Genomic DNA, 22,755 nt, shown 5'->3' with positions numbered 1-22,755 from the left:
TTTCATTTTATTGATTTTCTCTATTCTTATCATGGTGTCAGTATATAGTGATATATGAATAATATGAGAATAAAATATTAATATCTGTTTGGTCCGCACATTTGGATAGAATGTGCGGTTGGTGTGTATCATTATTTGTCTACACATATCGCATGAAGAATGAACATATGTTAGTCTGACTTGTCAACTTGACTGCAGTTTTCCACGTATGAGGAGAGCTTTACAAGAGCGACTTGACGTTATTTGGCCAATGACCACCCTACCTACAGTATATAGAGATCACCATGCTGAGGGAAGGACAGGTATATTTAATTCTTGACCACCCTTGAATTTAATAGAAACAATATAGTAGGAAGCTCTGGTTATGAATTTGACTTGAATATGGATAATTTGATATTTTGATGTACATATACTTCTTAAGAGCGTGATCGTTATGTTTATAGGGAGGGAAAGATTCAAGGCGGGAGAGTGATTTTGATGCCATCTGTCAGGCGGAACGCGCTGCCCCTTCAGCTGATTTGCTTGATGCTGCATACAGTATGTACTCAATTCAGATTCTTAGAGCGCCACAGACCATATGTTAAAATTCAGCCAAAATGTTACTAGTGTACCTTTCAAAGATAATGGCTAACACGGCTTTGAAACTGAACTACCTTTACCATAACAAGATTTATTTTTAATCATAGCTATTAGTCTACGAAATCTTGAGAATCTTGATGCTAGGTTATCAAAGATATGTATGTCATTTTGTACCTATTCTTAGGTGAAGGTAAGAACGATAAAATGTTTACAATTGAGTTTCACTGCCATTTTGTCAAAGATTTTGGTCAACGGAATATGATTGTCAGCTTTTGTGACCGCGCTTTAAATGAATGTTTTAAAGGGTCATGAATTACACATTGTTCTTTTTTTCCTACATATATATATATATATATATATATATATATATATATATATATATATATATATATATATATATAATATATATATATATATATATATATATATATATATATATATATATATATATATATATATATATATATATATATATATATATATATATATATATATATATATATATATATATATATATATATATATATATATATATATATATGTGTGTGTGTGTAATAATAAAATAATAATAATAATAATTAACTGTTTATTGAAAAAGTTCTGCAGCCCGAAGGCTGAAAATATAAATTGGACATACTGTAAATGACTTATTACATAGACATAAATGACTTATTACATACATTGACAATGGTGGTTAAACAAAAGCCGTCATTAGAGAAAGGTAAAGGGACACACTGTGTTACATATAGTGAGCATACAGATTAATGTTTACAGTAAAGGTGAAGTAGCTCATGTGCGCTGAAGTGTTGAAATGACACGTAGTAAAGTAACTCCCTCACAGATGGTATTATGAGTGCATGTGATTTAATGACAGAAAACGTTATCAAGTGAGTATTCGTCATATACATGGGTACGTTATTTGTCAGAGCTGAAGATTTCCAAGTAATGCAATGCAATATTTACAGTAAATTTGAAATGAGATCTGAATTGTCCTTTACTTTCTTTTGGTATAAAACAATAAGGTACTAAACTTTGTAAAAGTCGTCTTTAGAATTATATATTGTTGCTATATATAGCGTATTTTAAGGCAAAAATATTTATAAAATCATCAAGATATATAATACTGCTATACAACGTTAAACTGTTTTCATCTGGTCAATGTTTTAGCTAGTAGAAAAAGATAATATAAAGAGACTTTTAAATATGGCGCGCACCCCACTACCTGTGTTGTAGGACTCAGCTGGTCGTGACGTCATGTCGGCAGTTCTGGATTTCTACAGAATCTGGTTAAGGGGGGATATAATTTTGTATCGTAAAAATTCACATGATATATGCTAAATCTAAATCTCAATCACAATTCTGAAGCATCATAAACATCAATAAATTAATATAAGATCACTATATTGGTAAGAAATCCCGAAATAAGGGAAGATAACACCTTAGAAGGAGACCAAAGCGTCGGACGACGATTGTCGTCGGTTATCACCGTCGCCATTGGTACGGAGATTCTACTATTATTTCGCCACTAAGGTAAGCCGCACTGCCTCTGTATATGTGAGGCCTTACAAACAACCTTCAGAAAGCTATATAAATATCAAAATGCATAGTATTAAGAATAGAAAATTACTATATTGGTGAAAAGTTTGTTGGTATGGGCCCCATACTGGTTTCATCGGAGGTGAAGCTGGAGGGTGAGGTCAGGTTCCATGCATACTTTTCATTTTATCTAGAAAACAAAGTAGAAGCTAGTGACTATTATTCTGACGTAAATACAATTCCGGGAGTATGTCTTGTGTAATTTTCTAAATTTTTTTCCAGTTTAGCTAGTATATAAACAGGATACATGCACTTATATAAACCAAGTGTACTGTCTTGTTTCTTATATTACCTTTAATGTGAACGTGACAGGAAGGCGTAATTGTGTTTGCACTATTATTGTAATTTTATTAATGCTAGTCATGCTGACCAGAAAATTGAGGATAGGTATACAGTACAGTAGTGGGCTCAGTGTTTGGCGAATTAACCTTAAGAGGATTATTTTAACACATGTCTGACAATGTGGTATACTGTTGTTATATGTTGGTATTTATTAAGCTGGAGAATAAATAATAAATCCTTTGACTGACACATGAACAGTTCAATGTGAGTGTTTGAGTAACTTCATGCCTACAGTATATCTGTCTTGTGGATTAATTGGTTGTGTGAATATACCAAGTACAGCCAAGTATTGGTGTACAATGGTGTTTTCTGTATTTTTATTGTATTATTTGGTATTCCTAATGTTTCTAAATGAAATTTGGAAAGAAAATTAAGAAAAGTTATACATGCAGTATGACTATTTCGGTAATTCGTGTTGCATGGAATGAACTACTGACCTTTAATAGCAGCCACTCAAATACAGTATCGTATTTTCAAAATATATTCTTAACTGTTTATATTTATAAACACCAAGAATACCAAATAATACAATAAAACAAAATACCATTGCCCACCAATATTTGGGCAGAAACTGGTGTGAACCTTTGGTTACATTTTAAGTGTTTGGAAGTACCAAATACAGTACTACGGGTCCGACTAATTACCCAAATGTAGCCGCTATGAAGTCAAATAATGGTCCTACATGAATAAATCGGGTTACCAATCACTTCTCGACTAGTATTTGGTGTCACGAAGTCACAAAAAATTGGTAAACTTAATTTAATCCGAGTTAATAGATCAAGTGCATGTACCTAACCTAATCTAACCTAACCTAACATAACACAACTCGGATTAAATTAAGTTTACCAATTTTTTGTGACTTTGACACCAAATAATAATCGAGAAGTGATTCACAGCCCGATTTACGCTTGTACGACCATCATTTGACTTCATTGCGGCTACATTTGGCTACATTTGGGTAATTACTCGCTCCCTCGGTACATGCACGCGATCTATTAACTCGGATTAAAGTAAGTTTTCCAATTTTTTGTGACATTGTGACACCAAATACTAGTCAAGAAGTGATTAGCAGTCCGATTTATTCATGTAGGACCATTATTTTACTTCATTGCGGCTACATTTGGGTACATTTGGGTAATTAGTCGGGCCGCAGTACTACTGCTACATTATACAAATCTTCACTCTTTAAATGAACCAAACAAACCTACATAACTTGACCTAACCTATAATACTAGCTATCTTGATAACCTTTTAAAATCATCTGTCTGTCATACTCATTTCAGGGTGGATTCATTGATTTATTTTATGGGATATTATTCGTCCATTGGCTGTCTGCAGGTTTCCACACAATTTCTAGAAAAAACGAAACATACGACTTCATATTGTGCAAATCAATATTAATGGAGTATCACAAATTTCTACTTATATATTTATGTTCCTGGCACGTTTACCTGAGGCTATAGTCCTCACTTATGAGTCTCTTGTCTCCTCCTTTCCTCCTTGTAGGTTAGGTAGGTTAGTTCTTTTGTTAAGAGAATAGGTTTTTTTTGTGTGTGTGTGTGTGTTTGTCTTACTAAAATCTGACCTCCAATTTTGTATGAATTAGCAGGTTTCTGTCAAAAATGAATTTTTTTGCAAAAACTGCTAATTTGCACAAGAAATGAAGGTCATATTTAAGTAAAACACCCCCCCCCCCCCTTCACAAAAAAAAGAAGCTTATTCTCATACCAAAACCTAAGGACAGCCAATGGACGAATATTTACCATTTTATGGAAAGCCTTTCTTTTTTCGGTGTTTTTGCAGTTTCGGCTAATACACAGCCGACTGTTTTAACCATCCCCAACCTTTAAACCTCCTTATTTGGAGTATTTCTAACCCCATTTCAAACAGGGGGCAAAGAATAATAACTTCGGAAATGAATTTTTAAGTTTTTCCATACTTTTGAGGGAAATAACTCTAAGAACAGGTACTTCCCCTGGAAATAAAGGCCAAATTCGATTAAATCACGCCAAAATACACAGGATAAACTAATTTCTAAACTACTAGGGCATATTGGCCAAAACTGCAATTTTACCCATTTTTTCAAGATGATGATAGAAGGTAACTGGTACTGTATTTAGATTAGGTTAGTTTGGTTTATTGTATGATAGATTATATATTGCAGCAGTACCTAGTACAGTATACCGTACTTCCAGATACGGCTAATGTAGACAAGGAATGTGTGAATTTACGCCTGTTATATTCAAGAAGCAGAGGATTAATTTTAGGTATTAAAACTTAAGGGTATATAAATGATAGAAGTAGAATTCGCTTTTTGTAATCTTTTATTGAAGTACGGTATTCCATTTTAGGCAGTGGCTAAATTACTGGTCACGGCTAAATAACATGACAGGTTGATAATTCCTACTTTAATGTTTGGCATGCACAATATACGTACAGTTCACTTATTGGAGTCTGGATTTAATGCCTATGCAGATTTGTTAGATTCACCCTCCTTTATGAAATGGGATCTGACAATCAATCCACTATTTTTTTTCTTTCCAGTTACTGTGTGGTAGATATGCAGCTGTAAGGTTGTGGTGGTGGTGCTGGAGGTGGGTTGTGGTGAAATCATGGGCTTGTGTTTGTGTGGCGCTCGGTGCCAGTGACCAAGGACATGCCGAGCATCCATGAGACTATTGAGTCTGATGAGAGCTTCTCTTCTCTCTCTGATGCCGACCAGGAAGAAGATCAAAACCATGACCAACAGCCAAGCCACAGCACTGCCACACACTCGCCAGCAGTGAGGAGGTCTAAGAGCCACCACTCGCAGGAACAGGATAAGGCAGGACACCGTAAGGGAGCACCTCGGGGCTCCCCAACGGACCCTCAGCAGGTTCGGGAGCCTCGGGCTCTGGTTGAGTATTCTGACGTAAGCTCAGAAGCATTCTCGGAACCTGAGGCGGGTGAAATCACAGATAGTCCCAGCCAAAGCCCTGTCATAAGCCCTCGTGTTAATCGACAACGGCCTCGTTCACCAACACGCTCATCAAGACTAAGCCCTCGCCCTAGTCCAGCATCCTACAGTGCAAATCTAAGTCGAAGTCCTTCTTACGTCCCACGCACACCTCCCCCAAGGCCTCCTCGAGAGCCTCTGCATAGTGACGGAGAAGTTGAAGCGTCTCCTACTACTTCCCATCACACTTCCCATAGCTCCCGCCCACTTGTACCTTATCCAGTGGTCATGTCCCCTGATCGCCGTTCCCTAGAAACCCGAGGAGATTACTATCGCTCTAGGGAACCATACCACCATTCACGCACTCCTTCAGAATCTGACAGGGACCATTCTCGATCCCGAAAAAAGGAACACAAAAAGGACAAGAAGAGAAAAGAAAAGAAACGAAAGAGATCTGAACGATCACATAGTCCAGTGTTACATAAGAAAAAGAAAAAGAAAAGTAAGCACAAATCCCGAAGTGGTAGTCCAGAATTTGATGATGAAGGAGGGGTTGGGGATGGTAGTGTTGTTAGTTCAGATGATGACATTTCAGAAGCAATTGTTATTAAAAGTGTTCCAAGAATTATCCCTAGTCATGATCCAAGATCAGCAGGTGCACCATCTAGGGTACGAAATCGTGGCGAGGAGCCCAGTCCTCTTAGTTCAAATGAAGAGGAAATAATAGTAAGCCCTCAGCCACTTCCTGAAGTAAATCATACCCGTGGTAGTGAGCTTCGAAGAACACCACCTACTCATGCATCACATCATAGATCTCGTGAACGAACCCCTACACATAGAACACCACCCAGATCACCCCACACGCCCAGCCCGCCTCGTCATCGTAGTGCCCGACATTCGACGCCACCACAGCCTCAGCCATCATCAACCAGTAAGAATTATGATAGGTCAAGCCGGCCACATCACATAAGCCCACGCAGACCATCTACGCCTCCACTACCAAGTCAGAGACGTGGAAACATTACTCCACCATCCAGAAACTCGCCAAGAAGGCCAGCTTCACATCGTGCCCATACCCCTCCACCTATATACAATAGAAAGAGGTCTCGTTCTAGAAGCCCTATTTCATACATTGAGATTAGGGGTAGCCCAGAAACTCCACCTCATACAAGTAGTAGGTATTATGCAACGGCCTCAGGCTCACGTAAGGAAGAAAAGAAGAAAAAGAAGAAAGACTATCATTCACATGGCCGTAGGAGCAGAAGCAGAAGTCGAAGTGTCAGTAGAAGCCGCAGCAGGAGTAGGGGACAAACACCAAGGTCAGTACATATTGCACTATACTTCAGTAATTTTATTCCAGTGATATGCTATACTGTACAGTATTTATATCTACCTAACCAGATTTTTATATATTGTATGTTTGTTTTTACATGAGATGAAACGGTGAATTGAATACTAAACCAACTAAAACAGTGATTCATTACCAAAGAATTTAGGGATAAATGGTGACTAGATATTACTTGTTTTCCACTCATTTTAGTGTAGTTTAGTGGTAAGGAAGTACTGTACTGTGCAGTATTCCCATGGCTCAACCTACATTATCTAGATGTACTAGATAACTGAAATCAAAGTAGCATTTTGTCCTTGTTATATAAGTGTTACAGCTGTTTTAATTAGGAGTAGTTTTTTGGCTGCTATGATGGCATAGCTGTTTACATTGATACTGTATCCTATTAAGCTTAGCTAGCAGCCAGTATTTTAATTATTGTGACGATTGTGTGAATTAGAGCATAAGGTAGATTATATACAGGTGCTCCTCTACTTAAGAATGTTCAACTTACAAACTTTCAGAGATACAAACATCATCACTGAAGGGGGTTACCTGCCAGAACAGTTGTTTAATGTGGATGAGACTGGATTATTTTGAAGAAAATTCCATATGGAACAAACATTACCTAAGAGGAGAAGAGCGAGCCAGGTTTTAAGGCTGTATTAAAGGGTATAGCTGTACTAAATATCCATAATCTTTTCATTTTTACAATATGTTTGGTATCTACAAGAGTAAAGTTGGACTTACAAACAAGCCTCAGGAACGTAACTCGTTTGTAAGATATATATATATATATATATATATATATATATATATATATATATATATATATATATATATATATATATATATATATATATATATATATATATATATATGGATATATACATATACATATATATACATACATATACACACACGTGCTCGTCTACTTATGAATGAGTTACGTTCCTGAGGCTTTTTTGTAAGTCCAACTTTACTCTTGTAGATACCAAACATATTGTAAAAATGAAAAGATTATGGATATTTAGTACAGCTATACCCTTTAATACAGCCTTAAAACCTGGCTCGCTCTTCTCCTCTTAGGTAATGTTTGTTCCATATGGAATTTTCTTCAAAATAATCCAGTCTCATCCCCAAAAGAAATCGATAAAATACGGGAGTTACGTTCCTGAGCCTTCCTTTGCCCCACGAAATACATTACATATACAGAAAATCATTGCCATTTCTATAGAAAATAGTGCATGCATATACAACTTCTAAGTTTGTATTGGTACTCACCGATAGGCGGAGGTGGTAGAGTGAGTGTGTGGTGGGTAGTGGAGCGGAGGAGGAGGGTGGTGAGTCACTGAGACCCGATGGGTAGCTCCTCCTCCTTCTCAAAACGGTTTAAAACCTCCATTTTTGTAGCAAGGCTAATGGTCTTACATTGCTTCTTCACAACACTAGCTAGCATCAGTAGCACTTGATGGGCACTTGGAAGCCATTTCGAATGGTTGCAGTACAGTACTGTATTAAGAACAAAAACACTTAAACACGCACCGCTCCGAGAGAGGGTGATGAGCCGTAAAAAGTAGTCCGTAATGAAGCAAAACGACGTTGTATTGAGTCATGGGACGTTAAACGAATATTTGGTATATAAAGATTAGCGACATAGTACCGAAACAACGTTAAGCGGGCTGACGTTATACGAGGACTTACTGTATATCAGGTATTCTCTAGAAATGTGCATGATTCTAATGGTGATGTGAAACTTTCTGCTTAAATTATGCTGTTAACTTTAAAAAAAAATTTTACTTCAAAATTTAAACATGAAAAATATTTTTCTTATAAATTAAAATTTTAAAATATTTTTCTAACTAACATAGGCAGTCTTAATAAAAAGTTGCTTTATATATCTTTAACCTTCAGGTTTATATGTTCAATATGCACTACTAATCTACCTTCTCCTTCATGGTTATGGGTACTAACATGTGCTAGAGTAATAACTTCTTCACCAGGTGCATGAGTTTCCTTAACTTGTGGACTCTTGAAAGTTGTGACATTATTCCCCACTACATTTGTGTCTAACTCTTTATTTATCCTTAAGTGCTACATACAAACTTGCTGTTATTGACTAACCTGTCAAAATCTTGAGGTGGTTAATATAGTTGTCATATGAACTGCTTGCTAGTTTAACTTGTGTACAAGGATTTTGATAAGTTGCATCTTGTATGCAGTACTTACTTGCTTAACCCCATTTTTCCATCTTGGTCTTCCTCTTGCCATCTTCCTCGGTATTATGCAATCTTTTTTGCCAATGTTCCATTCCATTTTCTCAGTATGGTGTGGACAAATCATCTTAGTGCCTGGTGGCTACATATCTCACATCCTGCCCTAAGGATTCTTGGTTTGATTCCTGGGGGTTTCTCAGTCCACCCAACTGTAAAACGTGTGCTTAACTTTACAGTTGGGGAAGTGAAGGCAGTGCCGGCCACACTGCCTTCATGCATACTGAAGGCTTTGTACAGTGTGTTGTGTCCACAATCTAAGAGTAATTCATGCCTATGGGACCCACTTTAAATTTTCAGTTCAAGATCAGTAATATAGGTTTCTTTAAATTTATTTCTTCATTAATTTTACGAATATTGTCAAGTACTGTACAGTATTGTAATAAGTTTTTATTGCGTGTCTTCCCTATCTATTACTGTATGATCACTTATTTTATAATATACTTTGTCAGTATACTGCATCTTTGTCTTAAAAATGAAAATATTTGGCATGTGTTACAATATCAATAACATTTTATTAGTACAGGTACGAGAATTGATTCACCTTTCACTTGACAGTCACCATGATTAAAAACCTGGTGTAAGATTATGTTGTTGAAGTCTGGTCTACTTATTCCATCAATTTTTGTTTAAACTAATTTTTTACCCATTAGATAATAGAATTTTCATGAATATTCTTGTTAATAGTCACTATCTAATGCAGTAGACGGAAACGTAGAAGTGGAAGCCGCAGTCCTACCCACAGACGAGATCGTGTCCACAGACGATCCCCAGCTCGACCCCGTCATCCCTCACCTCGTCGTCCTCCTGCGGCAGCTGGTGGTCTAGCACATGATAACAATATGAGTTCAACAAGCTTATTTGCAGAACTTGTTAAGAGTAGAAAGAACAGAGAACGTATTATGGCTTTAATGACCAAGGAAGGGGAAAAGACTGAAAAGGGTAAGGAAAATGTAGAACCTGAAGGAGGTGGGTCCACCTCAGGTCCTGACACCCCTACCCCTGGTCCCACTCCAGCTCCATCTGCTATTCCAAATGGAGCAGCCAAAGTTGAAAATAATGCAGGAGCCACAGCTGACCAGGAAGAAACTTCTAACCAGTCTTGTCAATCAGATCAGCCAGCAATTAATACCTCACAAACTCCTGAGATAGGTAAAATTGACTTCAAGAAAGTTACAGTACCAACTAGCCTCACAAAACTACCAATGCCACCAGGCATCAATTTGGAAGACATTGATTCTCCTACATCTCCCAGTACACCTCCAGAGTCCAAGCCCACCAGGAAAAGTATTATCACAGATCTTCCTATGCCTCCAAGTAAGATATTATGATTTTGTTATTCACAATGTTGAGTTAGCATTTGCTTAGTGTTTGTAATGCAGTATAGCTATTTTAAACTTCCATTTAATTAGACTTGTGTATCTTTATAGTGATAGCAGGAACGGAGGAACTTTCACCAGATGATGATGCTCTGAGTACACCACCTCTCTCAAGATCAGCCCCCCCCAAACCAAGACCAACAGCAGCAAGACCAAAAATTTTAAATGCAAAGCGGCAGGATCGCACCTCTCTTGAAGACTGGAGTGAGCGTTGTGTTGAAGTGTTTGACATAATTGCACAGATTGGAGAGGGAACATATGGGCAGGTGTATAAAGCAAGAGCCAAAGATAAGAAAAGTAAGTGTGCCTTTTAGATTCATTTTGTTATTTATCTTACCTCTTATCATGAAAGCCTTACCATGCACCTAAGATAGGTAACAGTATAACCTTCAAAATTCAGCACTGTTAAGACCCGAGATGTTGCTGGAGTTGTGAAAGTTCTAAACGAGTTCCATTTATATATGCAAACCCCCACCCCAAAACTGCAACATTCTCTGTTTAAGTTCCCAAGGTGAGTTGTGATACATTCTTTATTAAGCAAAATGTTCTAGTTTTCACTTTAAATCAAGTTCCTAGTGTCATCCAGATTTGATTTGTTAACCCATTTGGGTATACCAATCTCCATTCCCTTCCAGCCACACTGAACAGTACAGTACCTTATTAGAGCTATGTCTAACTAGCCAGCACCAGACCTGCCAGTCTTCTTTCTTTAATTTAGTTTCTTGTTGACAGTGTGAGACAGTGGAAATACTGGCGGACTCTTGCTCTAATAAGATTCTACAAAAGTTAAGTGACAACCAGTGGTAGATCCTTTGAGTTGAGGACTATATACAGTACAGTACAGTACAGTACTATATGAAAAGGAATGGAAGTTTTTTTTTTTCTGTGAACTAATCATAAACAAACAAACCTTTGAAAGATGACTGGGAGACCACAGAGCAGATCATAATGTGTACAGTTAGAGCCATGAGTATGCATAGAAGCATCACTAGCTCGTGAGTATCCTATGCAGTACGTACAGTATGTAGTAACGCCACTAGCCCATGTGATTCAGTCCTGATTATTGTCCAGCAAGTGGATGAAGATCTTGATAAAAATGAAAAAGGTTGATATTGTCAATGGAAGTTGGTTCATGGTGTTAAATAGTACAGTACTTTATACATAAAACAGACCTGTGTGTACTGTACACCTCAGTCATGAAGATTTGATGAGCAAGTGTTCAGGATTTTTTTTTTTTTTTCATAGTTGTAAGCTTTCTTAGGCTCATGAATAACTGATCTCTGGATATTCAAGATTCTTCCATATTTAGAATTTCTTGAATTTGTCTCGATTGAATTGTTGGAGGCGGGTCAGATTTTGTTAATGTTTGCACGGAATAAGTTCTTATTTTATTAAGAAATTTGTGTTTAGAGCCAATTGATTCTTTGAATTATATTCTGCTTGTGATACCCCACTTGGATTGTGGGAAGAGGTAACATGGTTTGTAGAGTTTTGAAATTTTAATCATGCTTATAACCTCAAGGCCAGTATTATTGCTGGTTTGTTAATTAACTCATTATTATTGTAGATGATGAAATGGTTGCCCTCAAGAAGGTCCGTTTAGAAAATGAGAAGGAAGGATTTCCAATCACAGCTGTCCGGGAAATTAAAATCTTGAAGCAACTTCATCACAAAAATATTGTCAACCTCAAGGAGATTGTCACAGACAAGCAGGATGCTGTTGACTTTAGACATGTAAGTTTAGCAGTAACTTTCACATTAGGAATAAATACAAGCTGCACATTAGCTGATATGATATCTTGTAAGAGTTGGGGCCTCCTCCCTCTTGTTTGCTAGAGGGAAAACCTTACTTTTACTCATTTCAGGGATAGAATACTAGTAAGATTAGCCTTTGCCACTACTGTCAGATTTCCTGGGTTTAGACTGTGACCACAATACACAGTCTGCCTATATCTAGGATTATCTATATAATGGGATTCCAATATCCCATTTAATTTAGAATTATGACATGTTATCAATATAGGAACTCCATACAGATGCATGGTTTGGTGGTTTCTGTTGGAATGATTACTGTACAGTACTGTATTATTTTTTACAATTTTCTATTTTCTTTTGGACAAAGATATGATGCAGCTGATGAGACATGTGTGTGTCTTCCACAGATCTTTTTATTTATTTTTTCCCATTTTTTTACAGGACAAAGGTTCATTCTACTTGGTATTTGAGTACATGGACCATGACCTGATGGGGCTTCTTGAGTCTGGCATGGTGGAGTTTTCTGAGCAACATAATGCTTCCATTATGCGGCAGCTCCTCAATGGCCTTAATTACTGTCATAAAAAGAATTTTCTTCATAGAGATATTAAATGCAGCAATATCCTCATGAATAACAAGTGAGTACTTTTTTATTGTTTAGTGTTCACTTCCAGATTTCTTGATGAATTTTCACCATTAATCATCTGATTAAGAAAATTTTTTATATATTAATTTTGATCAAAGAGTAATTTTGAATTTCAAGTGAGTTGATGAAATTCCTTAGAAGCCTTATAAATGGGAACAATAACCTAAATAAGGTATTTGGATTCTGGCCCTCAGATACCCAAAAACCACGCCTTAGCAGACCTCGGATTTAAAAAAAATATTTGATGATAGATGTAACTACTCTTTTTCCCTTTACCAAGCATTTTAGAATAACCTTTAATTTAAACCCCAATATAACAGTTCCTAATGTGCTGTTTGCCTAAATTTTGATTGGATGGCTGCATGTGCTTTTCCAGACAACTTTGATCATATCACTTTCTTGAGGTTGTGTATGAGTCTTTATGTGCTGGCAGGTACAGTATAGTAACAGCTTATTAAAGCTTAGTAAAGCATCTGCCAGATCTAGTGTCTGCTGGATATTAGACTATACCAGTTAAAAGAGCATTTACCATAGATAGTTTACTGGAAAAATGTTTGACACCATATTTATGTTTTAAAGTACAGTACTGTATTTCCATAACTTTTAATAATAAATTGTTTGGAACAAAAGTAAATGTAAAACATATATACAGTAAAACCTAGATAATTGGCACATTTGGGGCTCTGGCCTTGCCGAGCTATCCCAAATTTTGACTTATGGAGGCAACCCCCCCACCTACAAAAATACAAAAAAAAATTATCGACCCATATATGTGTACCGGTACATGTAATTGCTAAATGTAAAAAGCTAACTCTTACCAGCACTGCAGGTGAAGAATGAAGCATCATAGTAGGTGACAGTGGCATGGTAGGTGAGGTGGCCAGTCATGCAGATTTTCCCAGATAATTTAATATATCTCAGCATTTCCTGAGTTATACCAATACATTCCGAGACCATATCCATGCCGAGTTATATGAAATTCTGAGTTAGCAAATGCTGAGTTATCGAGGGTTTACTGTACAGGGGGTCCACGGTTTACGAACGTGTTCCGTTCTTAAGTCGGATTTGTAAATTAGTCGGAACACATACTGTACACTGTGTGCACTATATCGTAGCCCACGTCCTTTTATAGTACATCTTGAATCACTTAATTTAAGAGAAAAGAAGAAATTGGATGACAAAATACAGTCAAGAAAGGTAAAAATTAATGTTTAACCCTTAGGCCCCAGGTGACGTTCCAGAAAGTCTACCTATTTTCCCGCCAATTTTTTTTTTTTTTCTTTAACTAACCCTAACCCGGGGCTTAACGGTTAACACTTATATTGAAGCATGGGGCTGGCTTGCATGTATAGATGGGCATTTGTAGGAGTGACAAAGGCTTTATTGGAACGAAGCTGAAGATGGTGATAATGATGTATACAGTACTGTATGTTAACAGGATTGGTTGTGGAGAATCTGGCAAGGTAGAATTAACTGGTTCTGGAGTTGCTGGGAGTTCCTCTGGAGGTGCTGCAGAGATTGGTGGGATTGGTTCTGTAGATGCTGCAGAGATTGATGGGACTGGATATGTAGATGCTGCAGAGGTTGATGGGATGTTCTGTAGATGCTGCAAAGGTTGATGGGACTGGTTCTGTAGATGCTGCAGAGGTTGATGGAACTGGTTCTGTAGATGGTGCAGTGGTTGAAGAAACTGGTTCTGTAAATGCTGCAGAGGTTGATGGGACTGGTTCTGTAGATGCTGCAGAGGTTGATAGGACTGGTTTTGGCTGCCTTTTGACTTTCTTAAAAACTTTTCACTGGATGGTTGAACTGAAACTTTCTTCTTTTCTTCATAAATCTCTTTGTAGCGTCATAGACATTCAGTAATACTTCTATGAACCTTGGTGAATCTTGCAATGTTGGGATCTTGCTGTTCAAATTTAAACAATCCTTCATCAATAAGCCTGAAACCTTCTGCCATTTCTTTTGGAACGAATCACTTTGGCTCTGGAGTTTCAGCTTCCTCTACATCCTCTGACAAAATTTGCTTCTCTAGTTCAATCAGGTCCTCATTGCTTAATTCTTTGGCATGAGACTCAAACAACTGTGACATCATCTTCAAAGTCCATGAAATAGTGGACAAACTGTGGGTAGAGTTCTTTCCAACCGCCTTTCATGTTGGTTTCTTTTACCTCAGCCCATAGATCTGCAAAATGTTGTAGGACTTCCAAAATTCCTTTAAAGTCCTGCACTCTTTTCGTTCTGTTGCCTGAAAGCTTGAGCAAATGTCCTTCTCCGGTAATATGCTTTAAAATGAAGCAATTACTCCCTGGTCCATCGGTTGTAAATTAGATGTTGTGTTTGGAGGTAGGTACGTAACCTTAATGTTTGGATGAACATCATCCAAAAATGCTGGATGGTCAGGTGCATTTTCAAGAACCAAGAGAATTTTGAAAGGCATTAACTTTGAAATAAAATACCGCTCCACTTCAGGCACAAAAAGGGACAATGTCATCCAAGCCTTCTTACTAGCTTTCCAGTTAACTGGAAGTGATGCCTTGAAAGCATCTAGGTATTTCTGACTGGTAGACAAGCAAACATTTTAGTTTATAGTCACCAGCAGCCTTCCCTAGGCAGCTTTATGCCCTGGTGCTGTTTTTTCATGTTTTGAAAGGTTTGCGGGTTCAGGCATCCTTTTCCAAAATAAACTAGTCTCATCAATATTAAAAACTTGCTCAGCACAATAACCTCCTCCTTCAATTACTTTAGCTGCAACTTCATTGGCACTTGCAGCTTCACCTTGCATTTTAATGTTATATAAGCTTGCCCTTGCCTTGAACCAGTTAAACCAGCCCCTACTAGCAAAAAAATCTTCTCCATCACTTTCACCACCATATTTAACCTTCAAGTCAGCATGCAAGCTTCTCGCTTTTTCCTGAATCAATGCAAGACTTAGAGGCAGACACCGTTGATTTTGATCTTCTACCCATATCACTAACAATCATTCCATTTCAATTAACAATCCATTTCTTTGTTTTGTTATCACAGTTGAGTGCATTGGTGAAGATCCTACACGTTCAAGAATTTTGTGTTTGTCTTTCAAAATTGTTCCGGCCGTTGACCGGCTGAAGCCCAATGTTTTACTGATCACCGAGGGCATTTCGCCCTTTTCAGAACCTTTAATTACATCTAATTTCACGTCCATTGTAATTGTTTTCTTTTTTTGGATGCACTACTATCACTTGCATCAGGTTTGCATTTGGAAGCCATGATGAGGGCCATAAAGTAGTTAATAAGCAAAAAACAAAAAGTTTGCACTTGATCACACAAGATTACTGAGGTGAGGATAAAGCGTACTGATGCCCCCTTAAGGTGGGTAGCTGGGTGACGCATCATTCCCCACATGCCGTTCTGTGTCCCCTTTACGGCGCGTCGAGTAAGTCTTGTACGTAACTGCTGCGAACCATTGTACTTATGTCGGATTTTTAAAATAATTGACCTTATGGGACCTCATTCGTATCTGCGGGCGTTCCTAAGTTGGACGTTCGTAAATCGGCGACCCTCTGTAAACTGTACTGTAGAAACATTACTAAGTGTACTGAACAAATACAATATGCATTTATATTAGGGTTAATAGAAACTCCGGATACAATAAAATTCCAGTAAGTTTATATGCTATATAGTAAAGTTTTCACTGAATTATTGAATCTTTATAAAGCAAAGAGGGTCATGTAATACAAACTGTTTCGGGGAAGTAGAATATACTATACCTTATGTTCCTCATATATGTAAGTCATGGTAATTTATAAATCTAATCCTTCCTTTTGCATTTTATGGGGGGGGGGGGTTATGAATTTTTTGCATTCTACCTAATGTATTGGTATTACTAGAAAATAGGATTTCAGGATCAGTCCCTCAAGTAGTATGGGTTGTGTTGACAATGTACTGCTTCTCATAAGTCTACTTCTTTTTTCAGGGGTCAAATCAAACTTGGTGATTTTGGTCTTGCTAGATTATTTAGTTCAAACAAGGAGCGCCCATATACAAACAAGGTCATCACATTATGGTATCGCCCCCCTGAATTGTTGCTAGGAGAAGAGCGATATGGGCCAGCCATTGATGTGTGGTCATGTGGCTGTATCCTTGGGGAACTCTTCCAAAAGCGTCCACTTTTTCAGGTTGGTAATTTTTAATTTTTGTATGTCTGTAAATTAATATAGTATTGCAGTGTTTTTGTCTTACTTTGTTTTTAATGTAATGTGTAAAACTCAGTTTTATTTTTAATTGTAGGCCAGTACTGAAGCCATGCAGTTAGATGTAATATCTCGAGTGTGTGGGACACCATCACCAGCTGATTGGCCAGACATAGTAAAATTACCTGGCTGGGGAACAATGAAGCCTAAAAAGACATACCGAAGAAGGATTATGGAAGACTTCAAAGACAAAATGCCTCAACCAGCCTTGGACCTTCTAGATCAAATGCTGAAGTTAGATCCATCCAAACGTATCAGTGCAGAAAACGCTCTTAATAGTGCCTGGCTGAAGAATGTTGATCCTGACCTGTAAGTGTATAGCTAATTCTCTGTCCTGATATATATATATATATATATATATATATATGCAAGTAAATCACTGTGGGTGCGCGTGATCCAGGTATATGCTGATAACCACAAGGAAAGAAGAAAACACGGAGTTCCCAAGCGCTTTCGTGTAATTCACATCTTCAGGGGTGAGTACAGACTAAGGAGAAGTACAAAACAAGGTGTATATATACAGAGGAGGGTGAGATCAAGTCCACAATGGTCAGGTATTAGGTAATGACCCTACTAATCTTCAAAAAAGCACCGCAGCAGTCGGTAGTCAGGTCAGGGTAAGCTGACCCAACCTTCTCACCTGGTTACAAATCTTCTTAATTATGAAATTATCCAGTTTGTACATACCATTTCGTAATTAAGAAGATTTGTAACCAAACAATTTTATCAAAGATTTATGTTATTACTGTAGTAGAGTTACAGGTAATTAGGGTATATATTCTGTTTTCTTGGTGCCTATTACAATAGTGTGGATTGGGTAATTGATGCATATCAAGATCCCTGATATGTATGGCTGGGATTTAATTCTTGGAATTGATCCAAATACACTAATAGCTAAGTGATGTCCAACAACAACCATACTTGCCTTTAACTTAAGAGTGAGTGAAAACAAATCTCTCCCTCTCTCCATGAGACAAAATAATGAGCTTCTTGAAAATTTCTATGGATTATTAAAGAACAGTACATGTATATAAAAAATCACTTTCTTGTATGTTACAGAATGGAACCACCACCATTACCCAAGTATCAGGATTGCCATGAGTTGTGGAGTAAGAGAAGGAGGCGCCAACTCAAGGAACAACAGGAGGCAGCAATTGGTGTTGTGGGGCCCCAGTGTCCCCAAGGAAAACCAGTGGGACCTGTAGGTAGCTCACAAGGTTTTACTGGCCCTCACAAGGATCAACGTCCAGTATACAGAGGTGGACCTGATGAAGGGAGCCTTGATGGACGTCGCCATGAGAGTAACAGTGGGGAAGGCTACATAAGCAATAGCCTGCCAGCTTCCCGGAGTAATTCTCCAAGACCCTCCTCATTACACTACCGAGGGCCAGGTTCACATACACCCCCAGGTGCAGCAGCTGGGGACAGCCTTACTCCACCCCAGGTCACTCATCGCTACAATACTCCACCTGTAACTCATGATGACTCTCATCCACTCTACCGCCCACTTTACCATCTGGCACACTTAATAAACACTCGACAGACTGTAGTTTTTGGTCAGTTAGCTGCTTTGACGAGTGATCAGGCAAGTACTTAAATGGCTGGCTGCCAATTTTTCATGTCAGAGGCACATTACTACTGTTGGAATTTAATTTTTTTTTTTTTTTTTTGTGATTTAATGTCTGAAATATTTGCTTCTTTCTTAGTATTTGTAATTCAACTGGCTTTATTTTGGGTTTCACAGATGGATGTAGGTATACGTCGATTACTAGAAAGATTGAATGCAGCCGTACTTTTGGCAGCCACAGCTCGAGAGAGGCGGATGCGTAGTGATTCTGCGGTCATAGATGTGAGCGAATTAACTGTAGAGCCTAATGAGCCCATTATTACTCCATCAGGTTTGTATTTTACAATATGGTACTATATACTAGTAGTTTTGAAGGTTAAGAATTTTCTTAGTTAATATTCCAATTATATAGTGCATTTTTTCCAAGCTGAGAAAAGATGCCCCACCCCTCCTCAAGAGTTACAGCTGATTGACTGTTGCAAATCTGTTCAATTTCGTCATGAAGTAATGATATATTTCTAAATGAGTTTATTCATAATCGTTGGGATACTGATTCTGACGAGAAAGATATCAAGCTAAATTATATAAAGATACATACATTCATTATTTCAAACATGAGCACATAAGAAGTTTATCAGAAATCTTATACATGAACTAACTGTTAAACTCTGGTAGTAAATTCATGCTTTTGGAAGGCACATTTAATATATACAGTACTTACTTTTACCAACAATAAGGCATACTATGACAAATTACATATCAGTAAAACCACATTATGCAAAAACTAACATTTTAAAAGATCAGAATCACATTGAAAATTTTACAAGGCCCCTGAAAGTTAGTGGATGAGTGTGACAGACTTGGCCGTTCGAGCGAACAGCTGTCACAAAAGCGGGAAATATGAAGTTGTTCGCAGTCATATTTCCCGCCTCTGCTGATGGCCTTGTCATATTTCAGTGTGATTCTGATCTTTTAAAATGTTAGTTTTTGCATAATGTAGTGCAGAATTACTGATACAAAGTTTGTCTTAGTATGCCTTATTGTGGGTAAAAATGAGTACAGTATATATTAAATGCGTCCTCCAAAAGCATGAATTTGCTTCCAGAGTTTAACAGTTAATAAATAATAAGATTTCTGATAAACTTCCTATGTGCTCATGTTTGAAATAATGAATATGTATCTTTATATAATTTAGCTAAATATTTTTGTCATCAGAAACAGTCATCCCAACGATTATGAATAAACTTATTTAGAAATACATCATTACTTCAGAACGAAATCTGACAGATTTGCAACAGCCAAATCAGCTGTAACTCTTAAGGAGGGGGTGGGGCATCTCTTCTCAGCTGGGAAAAATGCACTATAGTGAATTCCTGCTTTCTGGAAAAGGATTTAAAATCTCAGATTAAGATCACCCCACTCATTGAAATCTTATCCAGACTACTGGCTTTAAGGTAAAGTCTGCATCCTGGTATACCTAACATTTTCAAGTAAGAAGAAATTAGACAATCTTATCGTAACTGTGGGCTGGTATAGTTTTATACTAGAAATTACATTGCTTTGACCCATTGTTAATTGTAGAAATTAAGAAAATTTAATTAAACTATTGAATATGGGTCATCTCCAAAAAATCCATTACCAGTGTTATGGAATTTAAACCCTTTCATCAATTTTGAGTGGTCATTCTATAATGCATATTTAAAATTATCAAGTTGAATTTTAGGTTACTCCTACAGTTGTGTTTTCATTTTTATATTAATGCAATTAGTTAATCAATATCCACCTAACACAATTTCATATGAACTGGGCCTACAGTATTTGGAAGATAGAATGACCCTATGAGTATATGGAAAGACTAGTACCAAACCGATGAATATGTTATCTATCACCAATAAAAAATATCAGTTGCAGGGCATTATATCATAAGGTTTCAGGCAAGGAAATTGAACTCCTCTTAAAATCCATTATTTTCTTCATGGCCTCCGATTGACATACCATTAATTGAGGGTGTGACATCATAGAAAACTTTTGATATTGACACAATCATGGGAGTACTACTGTACTTGTCTTCAGAGCCATTTTTACACATTTGACAGGTTGAACATGACTCGGTTTTCTTCCTAAATGTACATTAAACAAACAGCTGATATGCTGTTGGATCAACGCCATTTAGTGTGACATATCCAAGGCATCTACACTACATTGATATGCAGTGTAATAGTGTATATATATATATATATATCCTCCCCGACTTACGACTGGGTTAGGGACTCAAATCCAGGTCGTAAGTCGAAAATGCTTAAATAATGCAAAGAAAAATCTAAAATGGGTGTCTCTTTTTCTTCTCAGCACCACTAAACTCTCACTTTTAAGCTTGCCATCCATTTTAAAGTGAATTACAAACGAAATTTTGTCTGTGTATTGATGTTGGGACTTGAAAATACATAGTTTGAAAAAATTTTGGTACGACTGAGGCAGGTCGTAAGTCGGGGAGGAGCGGTGTGTGTGTGTGTATATATAGATAGATAGATATAGATAGGGGGGGGTGAAGATCTGGGAGTTAGATGAAAGAAATAATGGCTTACTGGCAGTGTAAGGTAAATTATATTTTCTTATCAATACTGTCCCTATTTTTGCTATTTTATTTTTCAGCTTTATTTGGGGAAGGTGACATTGGACTACTATCAGAAGGTGTTCGAGAAGCTTTGTCACAGCTGTTTGGTCTCTTCAATCTTACTGTATCAGGGTTAGCTCCAGGTCCTGTTCAACCTACTAGAGGTCAAATGATTCCCCACAGTGACCATACCCACCGCTACAACAACACTGGTCGTGTTACATGACCATTTTCGTCAACACCATAGTAGGTTGCTTAAAACCTAAAAGGTATTACATTCTACATATTTTGGTGCATATCTTTGTCACTCAATTTTTACAAAATTTGAACAATATTTTTCTCTAAAACTAATAAATTACCTTTTCTAAATCCATATTAGGGTTGGCAGTTGTAGATGGGAGTGAGTATGGTGTGGGGTGCTCAGGTGTTCCTGCAGTCAGCCTTGTTCCTTAACTACCCCACCCTTACCCAGATGTGTTGTGCCACTACCGTCAACACCACTCACAGCCTCAAAGAGTGGTAGATTGTCTTCTGGAATAGTGGTTTCTTTAAGCTGCTACCCTCTGTGGGCATTCAGGAAGTATGATTGTGAATTGCATTACCAGTGAATGATTTAAGGTTACTGCAACAGTGTTCCAGTTGGACAAAAAGAAAAAAATGGACAGCAGGTTAGTGGGTGGATGACAAGGACTTCCCTGTTATACCAGGAGTAAATCGTCAAGCATTCCATGAAGCCTCCATGTTTGATATTTGCTAATATAGAATGACCATGTTTGTTAACAGTTAATGAGTGAGCTTAAGCTGTGTTGACCTTAGACAGTGTCTTGAGGACATGACTGCTGTCCTGGAACAAATGGTCTGGTGTCTGACGCAGTTGTCAGGCTGTTCAATCTGTGATGTGTATTATAAATGTAAATCTAAATTATGCATCTCCTCCACTGCAGTTCTTTAGTATTGACTTTAATACAGAGATCTGCAGGTTGTTACAACAAGTTCTGTAGAATTACCGAGATAAAATTTTGTCTATAGTCCAATGTGTACCATTGGTTTGTAATGGTAACTTTTATATAAATAAAATAAAACAAAAAAACAAAACAATGTATTTACTTACCTAATTTTTTTGGTCAATCTTCTCAGTCATGCTACCTTAAAGAATTATAGAAGTTGTGGTGAAATTCTCTAGCTGGTGAAGAATTAGACAACTTTTTAGGGTAAAGAACAAAGAGATCATATAGGTAGTACCAATTATTAGTAGTAGTGTTTATGAAGTTTTAAAATTTTGAGGCAAAAAAACATTGAAAAGGCATAGGTGGCCAGTAATTACGGTAATATCTCAATTAGCCGGAATCCCTCAAACCCTAAAATCTCTGATAACCGGAATTGAAATTTGCTCGGAAAACATTCCCAAAGGCAGAAAAAAAAATTCCGGCTTTGGGAACAAACTTTCCTTGGTTGAAAATTGAGAATTTTCTGAAAATGTCTTGAATGAAGATGAGGGGCTGACCTGGCC

The 22,755-nt window shown here is 37.3% G+C and overlaps 1 protein-coding gene across 3 annotated transcripts; it reads left to right on the top strand.

Moving 5' to 3' along the window:
* The first annotated feature begins 1,824 nt into the window (after positions 1 to 1,824).
* LOC121878538 (cyclin-dependent kinase 12-like) lies at positions 1,825 to 22,340 on the top strand. Of its 3 annotated transcripts, none has more exons than XM_042384818.1 (12): positions 1,825 to 2,109; positions 5,062 to 6,771; positions 9,759 to 10,369; positions 10,483 to 10,728; positions 11,999 to 12,165; positions 12,628 to 12,824; positions 16,788 to 16,989; positions 17,102 to 17,373; positions 18,124 to 18,649; positions 18,809 to 18,962; positions 21,284 to 21,491; positions 21,625 to 22,340. In XM_042384818.1, exons 2-11 carry the CDS (start codon positions 5,174 to 5,176, stop codon positions 21,469 to 21,471), a joined length of 4,161 nt encoding a protein of 1,386 aa, XP_042240752.1. In that variant the 5' UTR covers positions 1,825 to 2,109; positions 5,062 to 5,173; the 3' UTR covers positions 21,472 to 21,491; positions 21,625 to 22,340. The 3 variants fall into 3 exon arrangements, with proteins under 3 accessions (XP_042240752.1, XP_042240751.1, XP_042240749.1); XM_042384817.1 differs by having other exon boundaries at positions 9,756 to 10,369; positions 21,284 to 21,514; XM_042384815.1 differs by having other exon boundaries at positions 1,826 to 2,109; positions 9,756 to 10,369.
* The last annotated feature ends 415 nt before the right edge of the window (positions 22,341 to 22,755 follow it).

The sequence above is a fragment of the Homarus americanus genome, unplaced genomic scaffold (assembly GCF_018991925.1).
Source record: "Homarus americanus isolate GMGI-L3 unplaced genomic scaffold, GMGI_Hamer_2.0 scaffold41027, whole genome shotgun sequence".
NCBI classification, from domain to species: Eukaryota; Metazoa; Arthropoda; class Malacostraca; order Decapoda; family Nephropidae; genus Homarus; species Homarus americanus.
Note: the sequence above shows the minus strand (reverse complement) of the source record. Positions and strands in the feature narration are given on the sequence as shown.